The sequence below is a fragment of the Pseudophryne corroboree genome, chromosome 9 (assembly GCF_028390025.1).
Source record: "Pseudophryne corroboree isolate aPseCor3 chromosome 9, aPseCor3.hap2, whole genome shotgun sequence".
NCBI classification, from domain to species: domain Eukaryota; kingdom Metazoa; phylum Chordata; class Amphibia; order Anura; family Myobatrachidae; genus Pseudophryne; species Pseudophryne corroboree.
In genome coordinates, this window is record NC_086452.1 from 116,108,033 (window position 1) to 116,135,004 (window position 26,972).

Here is a 26,972-nt window from a genome sequence, read left to right on the forward strand (position 1 = left end):
CGCAGTTCTGACCTGAACGCAGCGCTGCGAAAAACAGCAGCGAGCGATCAACTCAGAATGACCCTCTATCTCTTGTGCTTTCCTCAGTTTGGCACTCGATCAGCCAGACTCCGACAGTGCCAGTTACATCGGTTGTGAGCTGTCTGTAATTTACATCCTTGAATCAGAATAAATGTACAGCTGTCTGGTAATTAGAGGTAGTAAGTGGCTGTGATCATCAGCGCTGATAGGTGGCAGGATTCCTCTATCACTCCGGCACACACAAGGTCAGCTCTGCCTGCCTACGGTGAGGTGCAGGTCCCTCAGGCAGTGGTGCCCAACCTGCTCTCTGCACTGGGCCTTTCATCTGACATTGCTTAAAATAGTCTGCGTGGGGGAAGGGCAGGGGATAACTCATTGCTGGTCTGGGTAGCAGTGGGCCCCTTAGTCCTCAGGGGGCCCCGGTGCAAAGCATCTGCTGCACCCAGGGCCGGTGCTATGGTGTTCGGCGCCCCCCGGCAAACTATAAATTTGCGCTCTGCCATACTTTACAAAGGGACAGCGCACATAATGCTTTCACACATAATGCTCCCTGTAGTAGTGCCGCTTACACACGTAATGCCCACTGTGGTAGTGCCACTTATGCACAACGCCCCCTGTAGTAGTGGCACTTACACACGTAACTCCCCCTGCAGTAGTGATGCTTACACACGTAACGCGCCCTGTACCAGTGATGCTTATACAAGATGCAGTGACGCTTTCACACGTAACACCCCCTGCAACAGTGACACTTACACACGTAACGCCCCCTGCAGCAGTGACACTTACACAAGCAACGCCCCCTGTATCAGTGACGCTTACACAAGTAATGCCCCCTGCAGCAGTGACGCTTACACACACAACGCCCCCTGTACCAGTGACGCTTACACACATATCACCCCCTGTACCAGTGCCGCTTACAAACGTAACGCCCCCTGTACTAGTGCTGCTTATACACGTAACGCCCCCTGTATCAGTGCCGCTTACACACGTAACGCCTCCTGCACCAGTGACACTTACACACGTAATGCCCCCGTACCAGTGACGCTTACACACGTAACACCCCCTGTACCAGTGACGCTTACACACGTAATGTTCCCTGTGCCAGTGCCGCTTACACAGGTATGAGAAAAATGATTTGTGAATCCCCAGTAGATGGCGCACTAGAAGCAACCCGCAAACTGATTCACCACAGTTGAACCTCACCACAAGTTCAAATAATAGTACAGGTTTAGACAAAAGTTTGTAGGACTCAAGATAGCAGGCGCTTACTCCAACAAAAAATGTATATACTCAACAATACATCCCTGAGGTATGTGGATGGACTAGATATCCACGCTGCAACATGGATGACCTTCTTTCTTCCTCTTCAAAAGTCTCTCCTCTCAGGCAGATGTTAGCATAAAAAAAGAATAATGTATATATGTGTAATAAAGTTTTGATTATAAACAAGTCTCTCTTATTGCCGCACATTCACACGCACATTCACACGGAGATATTCGTCCACCGAAAAGGCGTACCCCAACTCACTTTCCAAGCGGTAGGGTACGCCTTATATTCATCCACTAGAGTATAAAAGAAACCTTTATGTGCTTCTATCAAACCTCATTTGTGTGAGTGAGGTACGCTTATCTTTCTGGCAAAGGGGTTCATCACCAAATTGATGTTTTCTGACACAGTGGTGGATAAAAGATACCTTTATGGGTTTAAACCTACCGCTTGGAAAGTGAGTTGGGGTACGCCTCTTCGGTGGACGAATATCGTCTTCTCCGTGTGAATGTGTGCGGCAATAAGAGAGACTTGTTTATAATCAAAACTTTATTACACATATATACATTATTCTTTTTTTATGCTTAAACAGGTAACGCCCCCTGTACCAGTGCCGCTTACACACGTAACACCCCCTGTACCGGTGACGCTTACATACGTAATGACCCCTACGGCAGTGATGCTTACACACGCAACGCCCCCTGTACAAGTAACGCTTACACATGTAACACCCCCTGTACCAGTGACCCTTACACATGTAACGCCCCCTGCAGCAGTGGCTCTTACACACGCAATGCCCCCTGTACAAGTGATGCTTACACACGTAACGCACCCTTCAGCAGTGAAGCTTACACATGCAACGCCCCCTGTACCAGTGACGCTTACACACGTAATGCACCCTGTAGCAGTGACGCTTACACACGCAACGCCCCTGTACCAGTGACGCTTGTACACATAACGCCCCCTGTAGCAGTGACGCTTATACAAGACGCAACGCCCCCTGTAGCAGTGACGCTTACACACATTATGCTGCACAGTCACACATACACCACATACACATATACATACACACACATACTGTACATACATTACACACATACAGTACAAATACACACATTCTGTAGACATACACACACACACACACACACACACATACACAGACACTTTCTCACTCACTCTCCCTCACTACTGAGCTCTGGCTTCTGGCTCTGTCAGTGTACGCTATGGGAGAGACGTCATGACGTCTCTCCCATAGTGCCGAGGAGCAGACACCGGAAGGAATGCAGCGGTCGGACGCGGGTGCGGAGCTTGGTGAGTATGGGGGGGGGGGGTCCGTATGTGTAGCCGCGCATCTACTGGCGGGCTTTACTAGGGGGGGGCTTTACTACTGGGGGCTTTACTACTGTGGGCATTACTACTGGGGGGCATTACTACTGGGGGCAAACTACAAGGGGGGGCATTACTAATGGGGGCTAACTACTGGGGGCAAACTACAGGATGGCATTACTACTGGGGCAAACTACAGGAGGGCATTACTACTGGGGGTATAACTACAGGGGCATTATTACTTGGGGGCATTACTACAGGGGGGCTAAACTACTGGGGGCATAACTACAGGGGTAAAACTACTGGGGGCATTACTACTTGGGGGCATTACTAATGGGGGCAAACAACAGGAGGGCATTACTACTGGAGGTATAACTATAGGGGTATTACTACTTGGGGGCAAACTACAGGGGGGCTAAACTACTGGGGGCATAACTACAGGGCTTAAACTACTGGGGGCATTACTACTTGGGGGTATTACTACTGGGGACTAAACTACAAGGGGGCAAACTAAAAGGGGACATAACTACAGGGGCTAAAATACTGGGGGCATAACTACAGGGGCTAAAGTACAAGGGGGCAAACTACAGGGGGGCATTACTACTGGGTGCTAAACTACAAGTGGGCAAACTACTGAGGCTAAACTACTGGGGGCATTACTAATGGGCAAACTACATGGGGTCTAAACTACATGGGCTAAACAACTGGGGGCTAAACTACTGGGGTCATAACTGCAGGAGCATTACCACTGGGGGCATAACTACTGGGGCTAAACTACATGGGGCTAAACGACTGGGGGCATTACTACAGGCAACATTACTACTGGGGGCAATACTACACAGGGGCATTACCATTAAGGGCATTACTACTGGGGGCACTACTAATGAGGGCATTGTTAAGGGGGCAATTCATAAGCAGCATCACTCCTGGGAACATAAGGGGCACTAATGCGGGCATTGCATAAGAGGCACCACTAGTATAGGCTCTATATAAGGGGCACTACCACTGTGGGCACTACCAGTACAGTGGACATTGCATAAGGAGCACTACTACTGTGGGCATTGTATAAGGGGTGCTACTACTGTGGGCATTATTACTATTGTGTGACCACGCCCCTTTCTTTTTGAAACCACGCCCTTTTTTGTGGCACGCGCAATAACTTTATTATATGGCCGCCTTGGGGAGCGGGGGGTGAGTTCCACCTCCTCTCTAGGACCATTTTAAGCACTGTTCACATCAATAACCTGTTCATTTTCCAGGTAATCTTAAAGTTTAACCCCAGAAAGCAGTGGCTGCAGTCTGCTTTATACTGTATTTACTATATTTAGGGCAAGCATTCATGTTTATATATATATATATATATATATATATATATATATATATATATATATACATACATAAACTTCTAAAAGAAAGACTGGCACTCAGGAGACTAGTATAAGCAACAAAAAATATATTGGCCCTCATTCCGAGTTGTTCGCTCGCAAGCTGCTTGTAGCAGCTTTGCACACGCTAAGCCGCCGCCTACTGGGAGTGTATCTTAGCTTATTAAAATTGCGAACGAAAGATTAGCAGAATTGCGAATAGACACTTCTTAGCAGTTTCTGAGTAGCTCCACACTTACTCGGCAACTGCGATCAGTCAGTTTCGTTCCTGGTTTGACGTCACAAACACTCCCAGCGTTCGCCTAGACACTCCCCCGTTTCTTCAGACACTCCCGCGTTTTTCCCAGAAATGGCAGCGTTTTTTCACACACACCCATAAAACGGCCAGTTTCCGCCCAGAAACACCCACTTCATGTCAATCACATTACGATCACCAGAACGAAGAAATAACCTCGTAATGCCGTGAGTAAAATTCCTAACTGCATAGCAAATTTACTTGGCGCAGTCGCAGTGCGAACATTGCGCATGTGCAATTAGCGGAAAATCGCTGCGATGCAAAGAAAATTACCGAGCGAACAACTCGGAATGACCACCATTGTCCTGATGTCAACATTTCGGGGGTATCAGCCCCGTTGCCAAAACCTTACAGCAACAACTGTGTATTATTTGATATATATTAAGAAATAATACTGGGGGCGAAAAATACCTAATAGTGTATGTGTTGTTTTTTTTTTTTTTTTTTTATTTAAACATCCAGTGTGTGGTGAGTAAAGATTATGGCTAGATCCACAACTTCACTCATATGATCACCATATGGATCAGGGTATATAGGACACACTGCAATAAAAGCACAAGGCGACAAATACTTTGAACCAAGGGCCTTATTCAGCTTTAGGTGCAATTTTGCTAAATGGTCAATTATTGGACTACTGCGCATGCAATCGCAGGCCCTGCAAAGTGCGATCGGATATCGATTGCCAGGAAGTGACTGTTTGAAGGAGGTAATATGGCATTTGTGTGGAGTGGTTGGGAAAACGCAGGCGTGATATGGCCGTTTTCGGGGCATGCATCTAACATCAGATGAGATTGCTGTGATTGAAAACATGGCGCCACTACGACTGCAGGTGCATATATCCAGCGTAGGCATGGGTCAACTGGTATTGTCGATGGTGGGCGATGGTTCATGATTTCTGCATATGCATTGCACTTATGGGAATGCATGCGCAAAATTGCGGATGCTGCTGTGGGTGTTTTTCTACTTTCTGGGCGGCTCTTCACATGCATTTTTAGCAGAAGCAGGATTGAGAAAATTGCAGTTTCTGTCTCAATAGCGATCCAAGCTGAATGAGTTCCCAAATTAGGAAATTATTAGTTCCAGAATAAGCAATCCTACAAATAGGATACTTTTTAAAATTTAAAACAAGGTTTATTGTAGCAGTGAATTAGAAAACAGTTTAAGTAGCACACGTACAAGATACATATAAAATAAGCGCTTATCTGTCCATGGAAAAAGCTGAGGTACAACAATATACTGTAAATTAGAGATGAGCGGGTTCGGTTCTTAGAGAACCGAACCGTACCGAACTTCACGCTCTGTACCCAGTTCCGAGCCCGGCTCGGGTTTTCCCGCCTGACTCGGAAACCCGAACGAGGCAAAACGTCATCATCCCACTGTCAGATTCTCACGTGATTTGGATTCCATATAAAGAGCCGCGCGTCCCCGCCATTTTCACTCCGGCATTGGACAGTGTACAAAGAGGACGTGGCTCCATTCCCTCAGTGTCCTCAGTGTCCGTGGCTTGTGCTGAATCTGTCCAGTCACAGTGCATGTGTCCTCTGCTGCCATATGTCCAGTGCTGCTGTATAGGGTGCTCTGTTGTGCTGCATCAGTTCAGGGTGGTGTATTGTGCTGCATCAGTCCAGTCACAGTGGTGGTGTCCTCTGCTGCCATATGTCCAGTGCTGCTGTTTAATAAGTCCCTTACAGTGTTGCTGTGTTGTCCTGCATCAGACCAGTGGTAGTGTCCTGTGCATCAGTCAGTCCAGTGACCATTCAACAGTGGTGGTGTCCTCTGCTGCCATATGTCGAGTGCTGCTGTATAATAAGTCCCTTACAGTGTTGCTGTGTTGTGCTGCATCAGACCAGTGGTAGTGTCCTGGCCATTAGTCATTCCAGTGACCAGGCAGTCACAGTGGTATATGCTGCTGCTATATGTCCACTGCTACAGTATTATAATAATAACAATAATAATAACAACAACCAAAAGTCCCTTACAGTGTTGCTGTGTTGTGCTGCATCAGACCAGTGGTAGTGTCCTGGCCATCAGCCATCAGTCATTCCTGTGCCGGATATTGTGGTGTTATATAACTCCAGAAAAATAATGGAGAACAAACATTTGGAAGATAAAATAGGGAAAGATCAAGAACCATTTCCTCCTAGTGCTGAAGCTGCTGCCACGACATAGCCATGACATAGACAATCAAATGCCATTGTCGTCTACCAAGGCCGATGCCCAATGTGATAGTAGAGGGCATGTAAAATCCAAAAAGCCAAAGTTCAGTAAAAAGACCCTAAAAAAGAAATTTAAATGGTCTGAGGAGAAACGTAAACTTGCCAATATGCCATTTACGACACGGAGTGGCAAGGAACGGCTGAGGCCCTGGCCTATGTTCATGACTAGTGGTTCAGCTTCACATGACGATGGAAGCCCTCATAACTGATGCCTTGACACTTATGTTGGTGTTAAACGTGCGTCCGGTATCCTCCATTAGTGCAGTGGGATTTAGACAATTGATGGAGGTATTGTGTCCCCAGTACCAAATCCCATCTAGATTCCACTTCACTAGGCAGGCGATACCGAGATTTTGCCATTTAATTTCAGTGATTTGGACGTATAATTATTAATTACAGTGATTTTGCCCATTAATTCCAGTGATTTGGACGTATAATTCCAGTGATTTTGCAGTATAATTCCAGTGATTTGGATGTATAATTATTAATTACAGTTATTTTGCCAATTAATTCCATTGATTTGGACATATAATTACAGTGATTTGTACGTATAATTCCAGTGGGAATTGTTTGTGTCGCTTGGCTAAGTCATACAGCTACCTCATTGCACCTCTTCGACATCTTTGCATGAGGTGCTGTTTGGGGCCTAGTTTTGAAAAGTGCCATCCTGTCTGACACTGCCGTATGAGTCCAGGGGTACTGCTGTATTAGTCCTGGGGTACTGCAGTATAAGTCCACCAATTGCAGATTTTTAAAAAAATGACTGGAGCGTGCTGGAGATGCTGTCAGTGGACCGAACAATTGTGGCCTACTCTCGACTTTCAGCCACTGCGTGACACTACTACACCTCGGTGCAACCTTTTGGCCTAAAAACAATATTGTGAGGTGTGAGGATAGACTGGAAATGAGAGGAAATTATTGTTATTGAGGTTAATAATACCTTAGGAGCAAAATTACCCCCAAATTCTGTGATTTTTAGCTGTTTTTATGTTTTTTTCCAAAATCATCCAGATCCAAAACCAAAACCAAAACATGAAAGGGTGGTTTTGGCAAAACCAAGCCAAAACCAAAATACGAAAGTGGAATTAGAACCAAAACACAAACCACAAAAAGTGCCAGCCGCACATCTCTACTGTAAATGTGCTATATCCGTTCCACACACATTTTACATGCAAATGCTTCCAACTAAATGACTCTCTATGTCTGTAATACACTTCTATCTATGTGCACCAAGGGAGGGCCTGTCTGGGGGTCCAAACTGGGCCTGCCAGGGCGATGCCCCCTATTATAGATCTACTGATAAAACATATAACAAATGATTTATTGTTACCTAGAGGCCGAGTCACTGTATTGGAAATCCATATAGAAAGAGGTGTGTATTACGTGTCCAGCAGTCAGGAGACCGCCGGTCAGCATACCGACACTGGCATCCCTGGCAGCAGAATGTCGGCGGGAGGGAAGAGGGCAAGAAACCCCTTGAGGTCTCGCTGCGCTCTCCATACTGCCGGCTCATTGGCGACTATTCCCACTCTATGGGTGTCGTGGACACCCACGAGTGGGAAGAGTCCCTGTTGGTCAGCATGCCGACCGTCAGGATTTTCAGGGGGCGGGATGTAGGGGGAGGTAATGTGACCGTCTGTAACTATATTCCGTAGAAAGTACCATTTTGTTGTATATTGCACCCTTTGAGTGACCCTTATGTTGTTTTTGAAGTTGCCCGTATCTGTGTGAACAATGGGCCTAATTCAGACCTGATCGCAGCAGCAAAACTGTTCTCTAATGGGCAAAACCATGTGCACTGCAGATGGGGCAGATGTAACATGTGCAGAGAGAGTTAGATTTGGGTGGGGTGTGTTCAAGCTGAAATATAAACTGTAAAAATAAAGCAGCCAGTATTTATCCTGCACAGAAACAATATAATCCACCTTAATTTAAATCTCTCTGCACATGTTATATTTTCCCCACCTGCAGAGCACATGGTTTTGCCCATTAGAGAACAATTTTGCTGCTGCGATCAGGTCTAAATTAGGCCCAACATGAGTCAGACAATCTCTAACCTCTTTGGTTCCACATCACTGTATATTACATACTGTATATTAGGTGTGGGACATCACACAATAAAGCAAGGTCCGTGTGGTATCATCACACTATCTGGAGAAACAATTATCTGGACAGAAGACTGAAGATAAACCACCGTAGGAGGTTCATTTGAATAAAGTCACTTCACACTCTAGTACTGAGTCTTATACATAACAATTTCCCTTTAAAATGGAAAGTTAAGAATATCACTTAATGTGGAGTGCCATTCCTATCAGCTCTTTGGGCTGTCTCGTCAAATGCTGAGTGTCTTTTGTTCACAAATCGGCACTTTATTTCTTATTTAAACCTGGGTTATACGCCAATTAAATTCCTTTATGGATTTTTATTTCAATGAATTATTACAAAAGCGACACTCTGGCAAGAACAGCAAACTTATCAGGTTTTATGCTTCTTAAGTGATTTTTCACATATCTCGCTGTCAGTCTGACACAGCACGCAAACAAGTGAAGGTGCAGAGAGCCTCAGCTAATTTCACACTGCATTAAAACATGCTGCGCTTTAAATCACAGTGCATAGAATCAGACATAGCTGGGGGGAGCTGATACTGCTTAGAATTCTATTTCCACCACCACTGAAGAGGCTTTCACTGTACTGTAAAATGTATTTTCATTAATGCTGAGGAAGACCTGTGTTTCTTATATTGTTCATGAGAGGTTACATTGCTGGGGAGAGGAAGGTGCAGGTTTTCATGGAATTCTTTGGACTCGTGCATAATTTGGTTTTATGACAGTCAAAGGGGGGGGCATTATATTACCAGCGCTTATTTGCTGCCCCCCAAAATGGGCTTTTTTGCGATAATTGCCGATGGTCAATTTGGGCTATACAATTAGCGCCCATTTGTTTTGTGCAGCAGATTACCCTGTATCGTACGAGAGCACATAAGGTCCGTAAAAAGCCAAGGACCTAAGGGCCTTATTCAGACCGAATACACACAGCACTCGATCAGGTCTGGACTGCGCATGTGCCCGCGCCGCAGCTACCTGTCAGCGTGCAGGAGCTGCGCTGGTAGGGAGGTATTCCTCAGGTGCAAAAGCATTGCCGCTGTGCGATGCTTTTGTACTTGTATGGCGGGCAGAGCCAGACATGCGGGGAGAACTAGCCCCGCATGTCTGTGTGACTGATCGTAGATGTGCTAAATTTAGCACATCTACGATCAGGTCTGAATTAGGCCCTATTGCTTTGATTTGTACATCATGTATGGATGGAGATGTAGTAAGAAGCGTGCCACTGAGTACGTACAATACGCTGAAATGAACTGGTGAGTGGTGTCTGAGGACATCAACATGTCAGTCACACAGAGTATTTTATTATGATCAAACAGATATCTCTGCATGGACCCAATTAGCGAGTTTAGCACACAGCAGAGGCGTAACTAGGGTTTTTGGAGCCCAGGGCAAGATGTAAAATGGCGCCCCCCCAAAAAAAACCCCAAAACATAGCAAAAGAAGTATGTGCGCGCGCCGAAAAATGGGCGTGGCCACACACCAGAAGGGGTGTGGCCACTGAAAATGGCCCACAGTGCCAGTTACATTGCCCCACAGTGCCAGATACAATGCCCCACAGTGCCAGTTACATTGCCCCACAGTGCCAGATACATTGCCCCACAGTGCCAGTTACATTGCCCCACAGTGCCAGATACAATGCCCCACAGTGCCAGTTACATTGCCCCCCAGTGCCAGCTACAATGTCCCACAGTGCCAGATACATGCCCCACAGTGCCAGTTACATTGCCCCACAGTGCCACATACAATCCCCACAGTGCCAGATGCATGCCCCACAGTGCCAGATACAATGCCCCACAGTGCCAGATACAATGCTCCACATTGCCAGTTACATTGCCCCACAGTGCCAGATACAATGCCCCACAGTGCCAGTTACATTGCCCCCCAGTGCCAGATACAATGCCCCACAGTGCCGGATACATGCTCCACAGTGCCAGTTACATTGCCCCACAGTACCAGATACAATGCCCCACAGTGCCAGATACATGCCCCACAGTGCCAGTTACATTGCCCCACAGTGCCAGACACAATGCCCCACAGTGCCAGATACATGCCCCGCAGTGCCAGTTACATTGCCCCACAGTGCCAGTTACATTGCCCCACAGTACCAGATACAATGCCCCACAGTGCCAGTTACATTGCCCCACAGTGCCAGTTACATTGCCCCACAGTGCCAGATACAATGCCCCACAGTGCCAGATACATGCCCCACAGTGCCAGTTACATTGCCCCACCGTGCCAGTTACATTGCCCCACAGTGCCGGATACAATGCCCCACAGTGCCAGATATATGCCCCACAGTGCCAGTTACATTGCCCCACAGTGCCAGATACAATGCCCCACATTGCCAGTTACATGCCCCACAGTGCCAGTCACATGCCCCACAGTGCCAGTCACATGCCCCACAGTGCCAGTTACATTGCCCCACAGTGCCAGATACATGCCCCCACAGCGCCAGTTACATTGCCCCACAGTGCCAGTTACATTGCCCCACAGTGCCAGTTACATGCCCCACAGTGCCAGTTACATGCCCCACAATGCCAGTTACATTGCCCCACAGTGCCAGTTACATGCCCCACAATGCCAGTTACATGCCCCACAGTGCCAGATACATTGCCCCACAGTGCCAGTTACATTGCCCCACAGTGCCAGATACAATGCCCCACAGTGCCAGTTACATTGCCCCCCAGTGCCAGCTACAATGTCCCACAGTGCCAGATACATGCCCCACAGTGCCAGTTACATTGCCCCACAGTGCCACATACAATCCCCACAGTGCCAGATGCATGCCCCACAGTGCCAGATACAATGCCCCACAGTGCCAGATACAATGCTCCACATTGCCAGTTACATTGCCCCACAGTGCCAGATACAATGCCCCACAGTGCCAGTTACATTGCCCCCCAGTGCCAGATACAATGCCCCACAGTGCCGGATACATGCTCCACAGTGCCAGTTACATTGCCCCACAGTACCAGATACAATGCCCCACAGTGCCAGATACATGCCCCACAGTGCCAGTTACATTGCCCCACAGTGCCAGACACAATGCCCCACAGTGCCAGATACATGCCCCACAGTGCCAGTTACATTGCCCCACAGTGCCAGTTACATTGCCCCACAGTACCAGATACAATGCCCCACAGTGCCAGTTACATTGCCCCACAGTGCCAGTTACATTGCCCCACAGTGCCAGATACAATGCCCCACAGTGCCAGATACATGCCCCACAGTGCCAGTTACATTGCCCCACCGTGCCAGTTACATTGCCCCACAGTGCCGGATACAATGCCCCACAGTGCCAGATATATGCCCCACAGTGCCAGTTACATTGCCCCACAGTGCCAGATACAATGCCCCACATTGCCAGTTACATGCCCCACAGTGCCAGTCACATGCCCCACAGTGCCAGTCACATGCCCCACAGTGCCAGTTACATTGCCCCACAGTGCCAGATACATGCCCCCACAGCGCCAGTTACATTGCCCCACAGTGCCAGTTACATTGCCCCACAGTGCCAGTTACATGCCCCACAGTGCCAGTTACATGCCCCACAATGCCAGTTACATTGCCCCACAGTGCCAGTTACATGCCCCACAATGCCAGTTACATGCCCCACATTGCCAGGCCCCACTCAGTGCCAGTTACATATGCCCCATTTGGTGCCAGATACATTGCCCACTGTGCCGCCAAGCCCGCCGCCACCCCCGCCCCCCGTCACTCACCGCTTGCTCTATGTGAGGGGAGGAGAGCGCAGCGCCTCTCCTTCCCCTCACCGCTTCAGGTCTCCGGCGGATGTCTGGCACCGGTTCGCTAGCCAATCAGAGCTCGCGGACCGGCAGCCAATCAGGAGCCGGTCCGCAAGCTCTGATTGGCTAGCGCCGGATACCGGACACAGCAGCGCTGCTAGTGCTGGCAGTGGCGGTGAGGGGAGGGAGAGACGCTGCGCTCTCCTCCCCTCACATTTAGGGTTGACGGGGGCGAGTGGGGCATGATGCCCTGGTCGCCGGCGGCGCCCCCCTCTCCTGGGCCTGCCAAGGCGCCCAGGGCACGTGCCCCACTCGCCCTACCCTAGATACGCCTCTGGCACACAGCATGTGTACACATACACATTACACATGTGCATGTAGCTATATTGAGTCAGATGTACGGAGTAGGGAAGCTGGTTTCAGACTAATTTGTAAGGAAGCATATGGAGAGACTGCGCGGGACCTTTCGTCCGACTCAAATTCAGCCCCTGATCCGGTAGATCCGCTTTACCTTAGAGCTACTCATATCTCAAATCCTCACCTTGTGGCATTGGCACAAGCAGGTCCAACATCTTTTGGGAGAGATTTGGCCAAATAGCCAGTATTTCTTTCTGCAGCTCCGAGTCCAGTTCATGTCTATCAGCTCCACCTGTAAGATACCATAAAATCATTGTATACATGTACCATAGAGAGCAACAGCCGGCAGTATCCGCAGAGATAACATTTCTATAGGAGATTTTCACATTTTAAAACTTTACTTTTTAGGCACAAAAAATGAACAAAAGAACTGACGTATAAAAACTGTTGCCATATAAATACATACTGTAGACCTAGATTTACACCAACATCAAGGTAAGTCCCACAAGCTTACACATATTTACTTTAATGTTCAATACTCTTCAGAATACATAACATAACATGCAAAAATGTACCAATATAAGTTCTCCCGCCATGCAGTTATAATTAATAATATATCATAAGTAAAAGCTTCAACATAACATGCAAAAATGTATCAATATAAGTTCTCCTACCATGCAGTTTTAATTAATAATATATCATAAGTTAAAGCTTCAACATAACATGCAAAAATTTATCAATATAAGTTCTCCCGCCATGCAGTTTTAATTAATAATATATCATAAGTAAAAGCTTCAATGCAATTTATTAACGAAGACTTTGACATTATTGAATAAAAGTTGGGGAATATGATAATGTTTAAAAAAAGTGCCTTTGTTAGCAAAACTATACCATTTTGCACCATATACGGTCAAAAAGTCCTGACGGAGGATGTAAAACATGCACCTTTGTCCTTTATTTAGAAAAATATTTTACATATGTATTTATAGTTCAGTTCTCCGTTTTAGGCAGGATAATTGCCTACCTTTTTTCATACTGATGCTGAATAAAATGGGAATAAACCTATCCTAAAGACATTTTCTCTTGAAACTCTTTTGTTCTCTTCTAGTCTTCATACAGTAGATTCTTGGTATAATCAGCTTCAAAATGTTGCCCCTTTCTATATGACTTGTAGCGTCTGTTGCAACTACTTACTGTAGACAGTATTTAAATGAGCTGACCTACACATACTGTAGGTGGTGAGCATCCTGTGACACTAACCTTATGCATGGGTGCAGTAAAGGGGGAGAGGGGGTTGGGAGGTACTGACCACCCCGGGCTGGTCTTATAGAATTTGAAGGCAGATAAAAACCACTTGGCCCATCTAGTCTGCCCCTTGTTTTACCATATTTTTATCTCAATCCCTATCTGATCCTCATTTCTTTGTAAGGATATCCTTATGTCTATCCCATGCATGTTTGAATTGCTCCACTGTCTTAGCCTCTACCACCTCTGATGGGCGGCTATTCCACTTGTCCACTACCCTCTCTGTGAAGTAAATTTTCCTCAAATTTCCCCTGAACCTCCCCCCCTCCAGTGTCAATGCATGTCCTCGTGTCCTATTGCTTCTCTTCATTTCAAGAATGTTTCCCTCCTGGTCTTTGTTAAAACCCTTGATATACTGTCTTTGAACGTTTCTATCATGTCTCCCCTTTCCCTTCTCTGCTCCAAACTATACAGATTTTTTAGTCTTTCTGGGTATGTTTTGTGATGTAGGCCATGCACCATGGTGGAGAGGCCCAGCAGGGGCCGAATCAGCTGCTGTGCTGGACAAATGTGCCCCTTTGCAACGCAGCTCTCATCGGCCCTGACCGTATGTGAATGTTCTAAGTCAATCAGAAGCCTCTAAGGCTGCCAGACTTCCTATAGTTTGCTGATGTATACTTTCCATGAAGCTCTGTGAGCATATTCAAACTCTCATTAATACTCATAAATATTAATATATCTGTTTCCAACTATTTTTCTATTACTGTTCATTACAAAACACCTGTAGCTCTAATAAGTAGTGTAAATAGATCCATAAAATGAAAAACCGATTGACACAAATAAAGCGGCCGTTTTACCTTATCAATTATTGAAATGTTCTATTTGTAATGTAGTGTATTCTTTTAACTCAAGTATTTAAGTCAACAGCAGTTAATGGCCTGGTTTGTCAATACTGTTATGTGAGCTAGACCTCAGACAGACACATACTGTAGAAATATAAATCAGCCTGTTACATTCACTACTCAAACACAATATTGCTGTATGTTTTACATTCTTACCTTTGGCTATTTTTATATCCAGTGCGGTCCGGATCAGAGCCATGAGGGTGGATGAGAAATGTACCGTCATGTCCTCCGTTACTGGCATATTCATTAGGACCAATCTCTGTACAAAAACACCGGGTGCCCAAGATATGGGATATCGACAAGGGGACCCAAAGCAAACAAGCACACATATGCACATAATCACTACACCATACACAGAACAAGAATGGAAACATCACTCCCCAAGCTTCCCTCCACGTCCCTGACTCCACCCTATACATGTGTACCTACATACGAGAGAGTGTCACAGAGGGAACATGCAAGGCTACTCTGACTGCAACATATTCCCAGAAGAGTGTCAGAATTGCTGGAAAACGTACAAACAAGGCAAAGGTAGAACTGTCCAGAACCAGCAAGTTGAAGGGGAACTTGTCTGATACTGTAATTACTGACTTACACACTATCATGACTACAGAGCATATATATATAAACCATTAGAGGTCAGCTGTCTTAAAAGCAGAAATAAAATATAACATCAAATGCAAACTTATTTTTTTTTTAAAGTTATATTGATTAAATATTCTATTAGCATATAAAAAAAAATGGGCTCAGCATCAGGACTCGTTCCTGTTTATATTGGGATTGGAGTAAACAACATATGAAGAGTGAGCAGATTACGGAGTTATCTGCTTAAGCTTATAGGGCTGACTGAGTCTTTTCATGGATGCATATGTGGCGTATGTACTAAGCATCGCATCTGTGATGTGGTACATATTGCCACTTATTGGGTGCATGCTCTTCGGCTATGTACTTAGAAATGTGACTAGTATCACAAAGGACAGCTTTCCCCAATAAGAGTAGTCCTTTGCGATAGAAGGGCTTCCAGGTTTAGTTTCTGGGCAGGAACTAGGTGGCAACAATTTGATCGCATGGCGCTACTCTGTGTTGTGGGAGTCTATGTAAATGTCATGAGCATTTAGCTAGAGACGTGCTTATGGAGAAGGGATAAATCTCTTGAACCTAGCATGTGTGACGGTTGCGGCTGCAGGTGGAAAAACAGTGGGTGGAGTTTCTACCCACATGCATCCCTGCATTAGTCCTATGGAAATATGCATTAGCATAAGGTAGGAAATCAGGCTTCTGCAGCAACACGCAAACACAGCCACTTTGTGTCTGACTCAAAATCAGACAGTACATTGTATGTGAATTGTCCCCCTATAGAATATTATTTGAGACAAGACAATGGCACTGAGTCCAATCTGACTTAACAGAAGGAACAGATTTGAGTGCAGGCATAATGCAATAGGGGCGCTATCATTCTTAGAGGTATTATTTTTGTAATAATTTCACACTTTTTTGCACTTTTATCATACATTTGTGGTACAGTAATTAGGTTTTCGGCTGGAAATTAACCTAAGATGATGCTTTGACAACAAATTGTGGTTCCTGACTTAAATGAGAACGTTTTCTTTCACAGTAGCATGCTGTACACAGACAATGATAGGATAAGATCCAGGTCTACATATTCAACTTTTATTGCGATGAAAAGCCAATGATTAACTTCTCGGCAAGGTGAACCAAGATACTGTAGGTTAGCTTTTGTTCTAAAAAAAAATTCCTATAAATTAAATCAAATGCTAACATGTATGCCTCAATGCAATGTAGAGAAACTCAAAGTACTACATACAGTGCCATCTTCTATCCTCCATGACTTTTTCTTAACCTTATTTGATGAACTTACAACATAAAAAAGGTATAAGCCTTCAGCTAGCTCCTGGTGCAATAAGCGTGATCTGTACCTTATAAGCCACTTTATTAGGACATCTCTTTCCGAGGCCTAAAGGTGGTGACATGAGTGTCAGCATTTCATACATCTCTGTATAGTGGATGCGGCCACTGGTTGTGGACAGTGGGATCCAGAGAAGGTGGGAGGGAGTGAGGTGAAGACAATGGAACGAGCAATGAAGGGACAGAGGTACAGCATAACCAGGGCAGCAGAAAACAAACCAATACAAAAAGAAGCACAAAAAAAGGTAAAACACATAGGAAACAAGGAAGAAAAGGAGAAACAGAAAAAAGAGGGAGGGGTTAATAAATGCCTTCACCCTCAGGAACAGACTCAGGCGGGGTTATACCGCACTCACGTCTTTAATTTTTATTTTTCCCACCTCAACAAATTGTTCTCTTTTGTTCTATTTCTGTGTTGCAGTGAGGTTGCAAGCATGTACAGTATATACCCCAGATACACGTCTTCACACTCAGCCTCAGTCTGCAGTACTTATGCTGGGCTGCCATTACTGAGCTGACTTTTGGAGGAGCCGTGTATCCTTCCTGGATATTTTAGAACTTGACCGGAGGGTGCAGCTAGTAATTATTGGTTGTAAGATAGGGAACCTGCAGTTGCTTCCTCCTGGCTGTGTGGTGTGGCTCCCGGCATGCACCAGTGCTAACCATGCTCCGGGCTGCATACAAGGAAAGCTTTCATGCATTCTTCCTGCAAGTCTCTTCAATTCATGCCAAGTTGAAGATCAGAGTCAACCAGCTGCCCCCCAACACCAGTAACCCTGGACCTCCAGAGTGTGTGGAAGTTTTAGTTAATTAAAGCCCAGTTTCCATCCACAGACCCAAAACATCACCAGCTCACTTGATCCCTTAAACAAGAGCTGTGTGAGATGACCCTTTAACAGTGTCCTGCAGGGGAGTTGAGACAGATACATCTTGACATGTAGGCATAACTATTTCCACCCATACTATTTTATTCATATTGTCTATGCCAGTGGTTCCAAACTCCAATCCTCAAGTACCCCCACAGGTCATGTTTTATCAATTTCTGTAACCATGGACGGGTGAGTTAATCTCTTTTGCTGGGTCAGAAATTATCCCACCTGTTTCCAAAGACAGAAAACATGAAAATATGACCTACTGGGGTTTTTAAAGACTGGAGTTGGGAAGATCTTGTCTGTGTCATCTTATAATCCATTCTTCTGTGCATACCTCTCTTCCCTGTCACACTAGCTTTATATCTCATCCCCCCCCCCCCCCATTTAGTATGGGCATGATGCTGAGTCCCAGGGACTAGCTTGGGTGCAGCTGCTGATTTAGTGGGACTGGGTGTCAATGTCAATATTTAAACCTGGAGGCAGCAGCCCAAGGTCCCTTGCATGGTGCAGTAGTGGAGCGGTGGAGGGGAAGGGACAGTTAGGTGAAAGGAAAGGTGGGGAGGTAGAGGTAAGCTATGCCCTTGCTGAGTGGAAAGGGCTGAGAGACTGGGCACCAAACCTTGCATGCCACCCTGTAGGGGCAGTTCTCTCCTAGGCCGAGCGGAGGCGAGATGACTCGGACTAATTTGTACATATCCTTATAGGGGATCCTGCCACTGGAAGAGAAGCACAGGCATGTTAATCAGAGCACAGCTCACAACCATGAAGTTGGAGATACCTCCATGGTCAGAGGACAACCCCCCCACAACTTCAATAACTGCACCATGAGAGCTCCTGGGGCAGTGAAATATCAAACCCAGCTACTGCAAAAATATTGCAGGGTACTCTGGGACATAAAATAGGGCAAGGCCAGGAAACCGACCCAAAGGAAGTCATCAGTTGGCTGTTAGCAAAATGGAGCATTGCTGTATAAATATGATGTCCCAGAAAACAAGTGACCTGTATGATAAATTGAAGTATTTTGGAGACCTTTTTTAGAATGTTTAATCTATTTCTGGAACCATCATCCTTTTATGCCATATTTGTGAATTTTACATGGCTCGGTTCAAGAATTAAGAATGTGGAAGGTAATTTACCATGCTGCTCTATCATATTCCGCCCAGATCCGAACAAACTCATCCAGATGATGAGGACCCAGAATAGAAGAGTCTCTCGTCAAGTACTCAAAGTTATCCATGATGACAGCAACAAACAGATTTAACATCTGGGGATAACACAGAGAAATAGCATTGTTACTATTACACTTCTAACAGACATCACATACTGTATAAGTTGTACATCTTCATAAAGAACACCAACAACTAGACCTACTGTATACTCTCAAGTTCATACGGTATGGACTTAAGGTAAGATGCACTATTTAGTCTGACAAGACTTTCCCCAAAATGTTTATTACAAAGTAAATTATGGTATCATTGTTCCTGCCTCCATCAAATGTTCAGATGGGTCCTCCTACACGGAGCCACTTGGGGAAACTTAAGCTCTCCGCCACAGGTAGTTTAGCACATTTTTTCCTAAATCGGCACATCGTAGCCACATGCAAAGCTGCTCACAGTGTACCAAAGACAGTAGGTTTCTCATTTTGTCAGGAATTGGTATAAAATGTGTATAAAGTCACAGATTAAGCATAATGACACATGGGCAGAAGAATGGCCTAGGACGTTCGTATCAGGACATTTTTGCACAGATTTTTACTTTGTTGCACACATAAGCACAAGTTCTCCCAGCCCCAGTGGTCGGTGTACACTTGCAAAGTACTTAAGTTGCTTTATTTGTGCAAATAAGATAAGAGGCTTGGCACTGCTAAGTTGCAAAAGTCTGTAATGCACCAAATAGGGCCACTTGCGCAATTAGAGCAAAGGTGTTTGAGGACACATGTGTACCCAAAGACAACCTATAGCTTTTAGATTATATAGAAAATTTGCTATAAGTAAAATAAAAACTTGTCAGTTATGCTTGCTATGATATCAGTGGCCATGACCCTATGTGCGAATCTATACATATACTGTATGTACAGAGCAAGTTGAATCACCTAAACATGTGATTTAGCACAATGATATACAGGAGTTTCCTTGTTCATATTCAATAGTAGCTTAATGCTGTTATTTAATATATACAAAACATACGTATATATATATAATTGATTTAATTAATTTCACTGTACAGTATTTGTGTTACCTATGAAACTGCAGGTCATTCACTCTGGCCTTAGCACTACAGTACCTCAGAGTGTTGCGACATAGAGGTGTACCAATCTCATATTTAGTTCAAAGACAGACACAGGTTTAGACATGCTCATATCCTGTAATGACTCAACTGCTCTTTAAAGGAACATTCAGTTTTTCATGTAATTAATTTTCATTATAATCCCATTCCCTAATCCTCTGATACTAAATTAATTTAGAAAAACAAACTGCTTCCAACAGGACAATATAAAACATATTTCAGCCGATATGGTTCCCCTGTACTTACACTGATGGTACTGAATGTGAAATACACTGATGACATCTCCTTTACCAGGAATGGGCAATAGCTATGTAATTGTATCCCTCTATTCTAACAACATTCAAAGTTTAATACTACCTGCCCTTACAAATACATATTTAATGTAGCATCTGCTTTAATCTTGTCACAGATGTCTCTGTGAACTTCATTGATCCCTTCTTAAATAATTTATAACTATTATATCCAGTCTCATTTTGTTGGTATTCTGTTCAGTTTATTATTACTGATGTAATAATAATAATAATAATAATAATAATAATAATACAATTAATAATAGACTAATCTTTTATAATATCAACACTAATAATCAAGTGAAATATAACCATGTTTTCAGTTCATTATTAATGGTAGAATTATATGTTCATATTATTATTATTATTATTATTATTATTTTTATTCTGTATTATACTGTATATGTTCAGTCTAATAATATGGTTAATATTATATATGTTCAGTCAATTATTAGTGATAGAATTATATATGCTCATCTTATTATTATTAGTAGTAGTAGTAGTAGTAGTAGTATACAGTATATGTTCAGAGTATTAGAATTGTTAGTATCATATATGTTCAGACTATTATTAGTGTGTGGTACAAAATATCGGACTGAATGTTCAGTTTATTATTTTTGCTGATATTATATATATATCCAGTCTATCACTGCTGGTATTATATATGGTATTATTGTATTATTATTATTATTATTATTATTATTATTATTATCATTATTAACAATAATATATATATTTAGTGCAGTGAGAGAAGAGCAAAGGTGTCTCAGTCACACTCCAAAAATTCTGTATTTCGGGTACGGGAGACTCAACCTGTATATGTGTTCAGTATATATTATTATTATTATTATTAATATTATTATTATTATTATTGTGGTGGTAATTATATATATATATATATATATATATACATACATATACATATATATTCAGTCTTTTATTATTGTTGTTATTATATATGTTTTGCTTAATTTAATTGGTAGTATTATATATGTTCAGTCTATTATTATTTGTGAAACAGTATATGTTCAGTCTTCTTTTATTGTTGATTATATATGGCTGGAATTCTGTTGGTATTATATGGGTGGTCTTCAGTTTGCCGGCTGTCGGGATCCCGGTGCACAGTATACCGGCGCTGGAATCCCGACAGTCGGCATACCGGCACCTTTTCTCCCTCTTGGGGGTCCACGACCTCCCTGCAGGGAGAATAGCAGCGTGGCGAGCGCAGCGAGCCCACAAGGGGCTCATTTGTGCTCGCCAAGCTGTCGGTATGCCGGCGGTCGGGATTCCGGTGCAGGTATGCTGGCATCCAGGAGCCCGGCCGCCGGCGTATCCTACTACACCCGTATTATATATGTTAAGTCTTTTACTAGTGGTATTCAGAATTCAGTGTAAGGTTCCATCAGCCTTTACAATACAGAAATCTCATAAAATAAGTAACATTACAACCACGTCAATATTCAGCATTTTCCCATAGACATATTCACTGTCGACATACAGTAGTAACTGTCAATTAAAAGTATGTATGTCATAAAGTGGGCTCATTGCCTGAGCAATGTAATGATGGCAGATTCAGCACAAATATTTATTACCTTATATTAAGGATTCTGCAGTAAGCTGCAATGCTCTTCAGAAAGAAGAGGCACACATTTTGGTTAACTTAAGGGTATACTGTACATTTTGCTTACAAAATAAAAATAGGTGCATAAATAAACTCAGCAGATGCTGCAGTACCTAGTATAAGTGTTTAATAAATACGGACTGTAATTTTCATTTGATTGTCAACATGCTGTGTACTGTAGATACAGTGGTTACAGAGCAAAATTTATGCAAACAGCATTTCCATTATCATACACATTAGAATGCCGTTGTTTAAGATATACACATCTTGAAATGGATGCAGTTGCAAAAAGACATATAACGGAGAACAGAGTACAGTATTACTGAAATTGTCACTGTCACTAGAAAACCTTCATAAGTATATCAGTGTCTGTAAGTTCTGCTTTCTCTTCATGAGTAACATAGAGCACATTGCTATATGACTAACTGTATTCATGATAACAGTTTTCATTTTTGTCTTCACAGGTAGGTTCAGTATGTGGTGATGAGACATTCAAGTTCTTATCAGTTACCTAGGTTACTTGTTGGAAATCAAAACACAGGTGCTGATAAGTGCCATACCATAGGGTAATAGAGTGGTGTCCGCAGTTTGTAGGTAGGTTAATCAGGTCCGAAACTAGGACTCCTGTCACCTGGGGTAAGGCAGTAATTTGGTGCCCCCCTCCCCACCACCCACACACACACACACACACACACACACACACACACACACACACACACACAAAAAAAGGAATTTAATACCTACCGGTAATTCCTTTTCTCCTAGTCCGTAGTTGATACTGGGGTCTTGTACTTTAGTGCCATGGGGTATAGATCGGGTCCACTGGAGCCTGGCACTTTAAAACTTTTAGTGTGTGCATGTGTGTGCTGGCTCCTCCCCTCTATGCCCCTCCTACTAGACTCAGTCTAGGAAAACTGTGCCCGAGGAGACGGACAATATATGAGAGAAGAAACAATACAACGGCGGTGAAGCAACAAGCCAACACACAACCATAAACAGAAGGAGGGCCCTAACCAGAACAGAGGATAGCAACACCAACCTAACCAGGATAGAACAGCTATCCCAACAACAGAAGGGACCGCAACACCGGTCCAAACAAATACTTACACAGATAAGCAGGATTGAAGCACTGAGGCGGGCGCCCAGTATCCACTGCGGACTAGGAGAAAAGGAATTACCGGTAGGTATTAAATTCCTATTTTTTCTTACGTCCTAGTGGTTACTGGGGTCTTGTACTTTAGTACCACGGGGAAGTCCCAAAGCTCCCAAACGGGTGGGAGAGTGCTGAGACCCCTGTAAAACCGCCTGACCAAACTGAAGGTCATCCTTGACCAAGGTATCGAACCTATAGAACTTAACAAATGTGTTCGAACCAGACCAAGTTGCAGCTCAATTTTAGGGCGGAAACACCCCGGGCAGCCGCCCAGGAAGATCCCACGACCTCATCGTGTGGGCCTGAATAGACGTCGGCAAGGCAGAGCCATTGAAGAATAGGCCTGTTGAATGGTCAACATGAGCCAGCGAGCAAGAGATTCCTTAGAAGCTGGCCGACCAATCTTGGAGGCATCGTAAAGGACAAGTCAGATTTCCAAGTCAGCGAGTCAGATTTCCGATGACGGGCCGTCCTGTTGACATAAATCTTCAGAGCCCTGACCACATCCAAGGACTCAGGACCAACGGAAGCGGCAGACAACACTGGAACCAGTATAGGTTGATTCACATGAAAAGTGGAAACCCCTTTCGGCAAAAACTTGTCCAAAGTTCTGCCCTGTCAGTGTGAAATATCAAATAAGACACGTCCGGCAGACGCCAATGCTAATAACATCACCGTCTTCCAGGTGAGGAATTTTAACTCCACGCTATGTAAGGGTTCAAACCAATCTGATTGAAGAAAGGACAGAACCACATTGAGGTCCCACGGTGCCGTGGGTGGCACAAAGGGTGGTAGCAGATGAAGAACTCCCTTTAGGAAAGTCTGTACTTCTGGCAACAAGGCAAGTTGTTTCTTGAAGAAAATAGAGAGTGCAGAAATCTGGACTTTGATGGATCCTAACCGTAGGCCCATATCTATCCACTCCCGCTTGCAGGAAAGTAGAAAACGATCAATTCTAAATTCCATGGGAGAAACCTTTCTACCTTCACACTAGGAAAACATACTTTTTCCAGATACAATGATAATGTTTTGATGTAACCATCTCCCTGGCCTGGACCATGGTGGAAATGACTTGGGAGGGAAGACCCTTTCTAGCTAGAATTTCCCCTCAACTTCCAAGCCTTCAAACACAGCCGCAACTTCCAAGCCTTCAAAGTTTAGATAAACGAACGGACCTTGTTGAAGAAGATCGTTTTGTAGCGGCAGAGGCCAGGGATCCTTCAGAGCCATGGTTAGGAGGTCCAAGTACTGCGCCCATCGAGGCCAAACCGGGGCAATTAGAAGTGCCTGAACGCTTCCCCTTCTTAGTCTTTTGAGAACCTTTGGGATTAGTGGTAGAAGAGGGAACAGGTACACAAACTGGTACATCCACGGGGTCGTCAGTGCGTCCACTGCAGCAGCCTGCGGATCCCGCGTTCTGGAACAGTAATGGCATAGCCTCTTGTTGAGATGAGAAGCCATCAGCTCTATCTGCGGACAGCCCCACCGTCGTAACACCTGGGGATGTAGGCCCCATTCCCCGGATGGAGGTCGTGCCTGCCGAGGAAGTCTGCTTCCCAGTTGTCCATGGAATGAATATGGCTAAGATGGCCCTTGCAGTGGCCTCCGCCCAGAGGAGGAATTTTGACACCTCTCGCATCGCCGCTCTGCTTCTTGTTCCCCCTTGTCGGTTTATGGATCGCCTGATCCTTCAGTAGATGAAAAGACGGCAGAAGGGCATTGTAAATTTCCCTGAGTTCCAGGACGTTTATCTGCAGAACAGATTCCTGTTTCTACCACGTTCCCTGGGAGGCTGGCATCCGTAGTCAGCAGAATACACGAGTGGATGTTGAAACTCCTGCCCTCTACCAGGTGAGAAACTTTTAGCCACCATAATAGAGAAATCCGGGCTTTCGGAGATAAGGTCACTTCCTGATGCATGTGAAGGTGAGACCCTGACCATTTGTCCAGCTGAAAAGGCCGGGCATGAAATCTACCGTATTGGATTGCCTGGCAAGCAGCGACCATCTTGCCCAGTAATCGGGTGCAAAGATGTATGGATACCCTGCAAGGACTGAGCACCAAGCGAACCATAGTCTGGATAGCCAAGGCCTTGTCCATCGGGAGAAACACCTTTTGAGACACTGTGGGGGTCATTCCGACCCGTTCGCACGCAGTGGTTTTTCACTGTGGTGCGAACGGGTCGGAACTGTGGCTGCACAGCGCCCGCATTGCGAACGCGCGTTGTTGCCCAGCGGCAACGACGCCAGGACCGAAGAAAGCGATTGCAGACCCTATAACAAGAAGATTGACAGCGGGAAGGAGGATCAGGGCGCGTACTCACCATTTCCTGGGCGTGGTAAGACAAACACAGGCGTATCCAGGCGTTTGGAGGGTGGATGTCACAGCCGGGACCTTCATCTCTGGATCCGTTGCACTGGGTAAGTAGGTGTAGGGCTGGTCTTGTTTTGCAGGAAACTTTTTTAGCATAGCAGGGCTGCACAAGCGATCGCAGCCATGCTATGCTAATATACACTCCCCCATAGGCGGCGTCAAGTTGATCGCACGAGCAGCAAAAAGTTGCTATGTGCGATCAACTCGGAATGACCACCTGTATCCAGTATCATTCCCAGGAACTGAAGATGTTGGGTCGGTTCCAGGTGAGTTTTTTGAAAATTCAGGATCCACCCATGATCCGCAAGTAGGCAAGTCATCAGGTCGATGCTGTGCAGCAGACGGTCACTCGACACAGCCTTTATCAGGAGTTTGTCCAAGTAGGGGACTATGTTCACTCCCATCATGCGCAGCTGTAGCATCATTTCCACCATGACCTTGGTTAAGACCCTTGGAGCTGTGGATAATCCGAAGGGTAAGGCCTGAAACGGGAACTGGTCATCCAATATGGTGAACCTGAGGTAAGCTTGATGAGGGGCCACATGGGAATGTGTAGAGCATCTTTAATGTCCAAAGACACCAGGAACCGCTCCTCCTCCAGAGCAGACACCACCGCCCGCAGTGATTCCATCTTGAATTTGAACACTCGCAGATACGGGTTCAGAGACTTCAGGTTCAAGATGGGGCGCACGAACAGTCTGGTTTGGGAATGACAAAAACACTGGAGTAAAAACCTCTGTTGCGTAACGGAGGAGGTACTGGAACCACCATCCCCGTCTGCAAAAGTTTTTGAAGAGCCTCTTGCAAGGTAACTTTTGCTGTGGGTAAAGCTGGTAAGCCCGACTTGAAAAATCTGTGAGGAGGGAGCGTGTGAAATTCCAGCCGGTATCCCTGGGAAATGAGATCCCTCACCCAAGGATCCTGGCAGGACTCCGCCCACACGTGGGCAAAGTGTTGAAGGGGAGCACCAACCTGAAAGTCGCCTTGCTGCTGTGGCCAACCGTCTCGCGGAAGGCTTTGCGGCAGGGGATCCGGTGGTCTGGTCCAGGGAAACAGCAGGTGCAGGTTTTATGAGACTTACCACGAGATCATCTGGAAGTGGTGAAGACCCTTCGGCCCCGGAATCTGAACCTTGCCACATGAAAGGACTGCATGGAGGGTCCTGTGTAAGAACGTCTAGCAGGAGGCGCAGCCAAAGGTAGATAGGTAGACTTACCCGCCGTTGCTTGGGAGAGCCATTTATTTAATTTGTCTCCAAATAATGCATCACCTGTAAATGGAAGATTTTCGACACCCTTTTTGGAATCAGCATATGCTGACCCATGACGTAACCACAGAGCTCTACACGCCGAAACAGCCATAGCAGTAGTGCGGCCATTAAGCCTACACAACTCCTGAAAAGCTTCGCTCATAAGTTTTGCAGCATCCTGTATATGTTGCAGTAGAATACTGTAACTACCTCATCCCCAGGCAAAGTGTCTAAACCGTCAATAACGCTATCAGAACATTTGACTACCGCCCTGGAAATCCACCCGCAAACAATTGTAGGGTGTTGAGCAGCACCTGCCACCGTATAGACTGCCT

At 45.1% G+C, this 26,972-nt stretch overlaps 1 protein-coding gene across 9 annotated transcripts in view; it reads right to left on the reverse strand.

Annotated features, from left to right (window-relative positions):
• The window catches only part of CACNA1E (calcium voltage-gated channel subunit alpha1 E), a 1,569,892-nt gene that overhangs the window by 34,204 nt on the left and 1,508,716 nt on the right, over positions 1-26,972 (reverse strand). For 6 of the 9 annotated variants that reach the window (XM_063939782.1, XM_063939786.1, XM_063939787.1 and 3 more), the window contains 4 exons: positions 18,802-18,929; positions 16,805-16,901; positions 15,021-15,126; positions 12,902-13,009 (listed from right to left, as the gene is read on the reverse strand). In XM_063939782.1, coding sequence (XP_063795852.1) covers positions 12,902-13,009; positions 15,021-15,126; positions 16,805-16,901; positions 18,802-18,929 — 439 coding nt within the window. Of the gene's footprint in view, positions 1-12,901; positions 13,010-15,020; positions 15,127-16,804; positions 16,902-18,284; positions 18,382-18,801; positions 18,930-26,972 lie in introns of all 9 variants that reach the window. The other 3 variants (XM_063939783.1, XM_063939790.1, XM_063939788.1) reach the window with 1 other exon arrangement.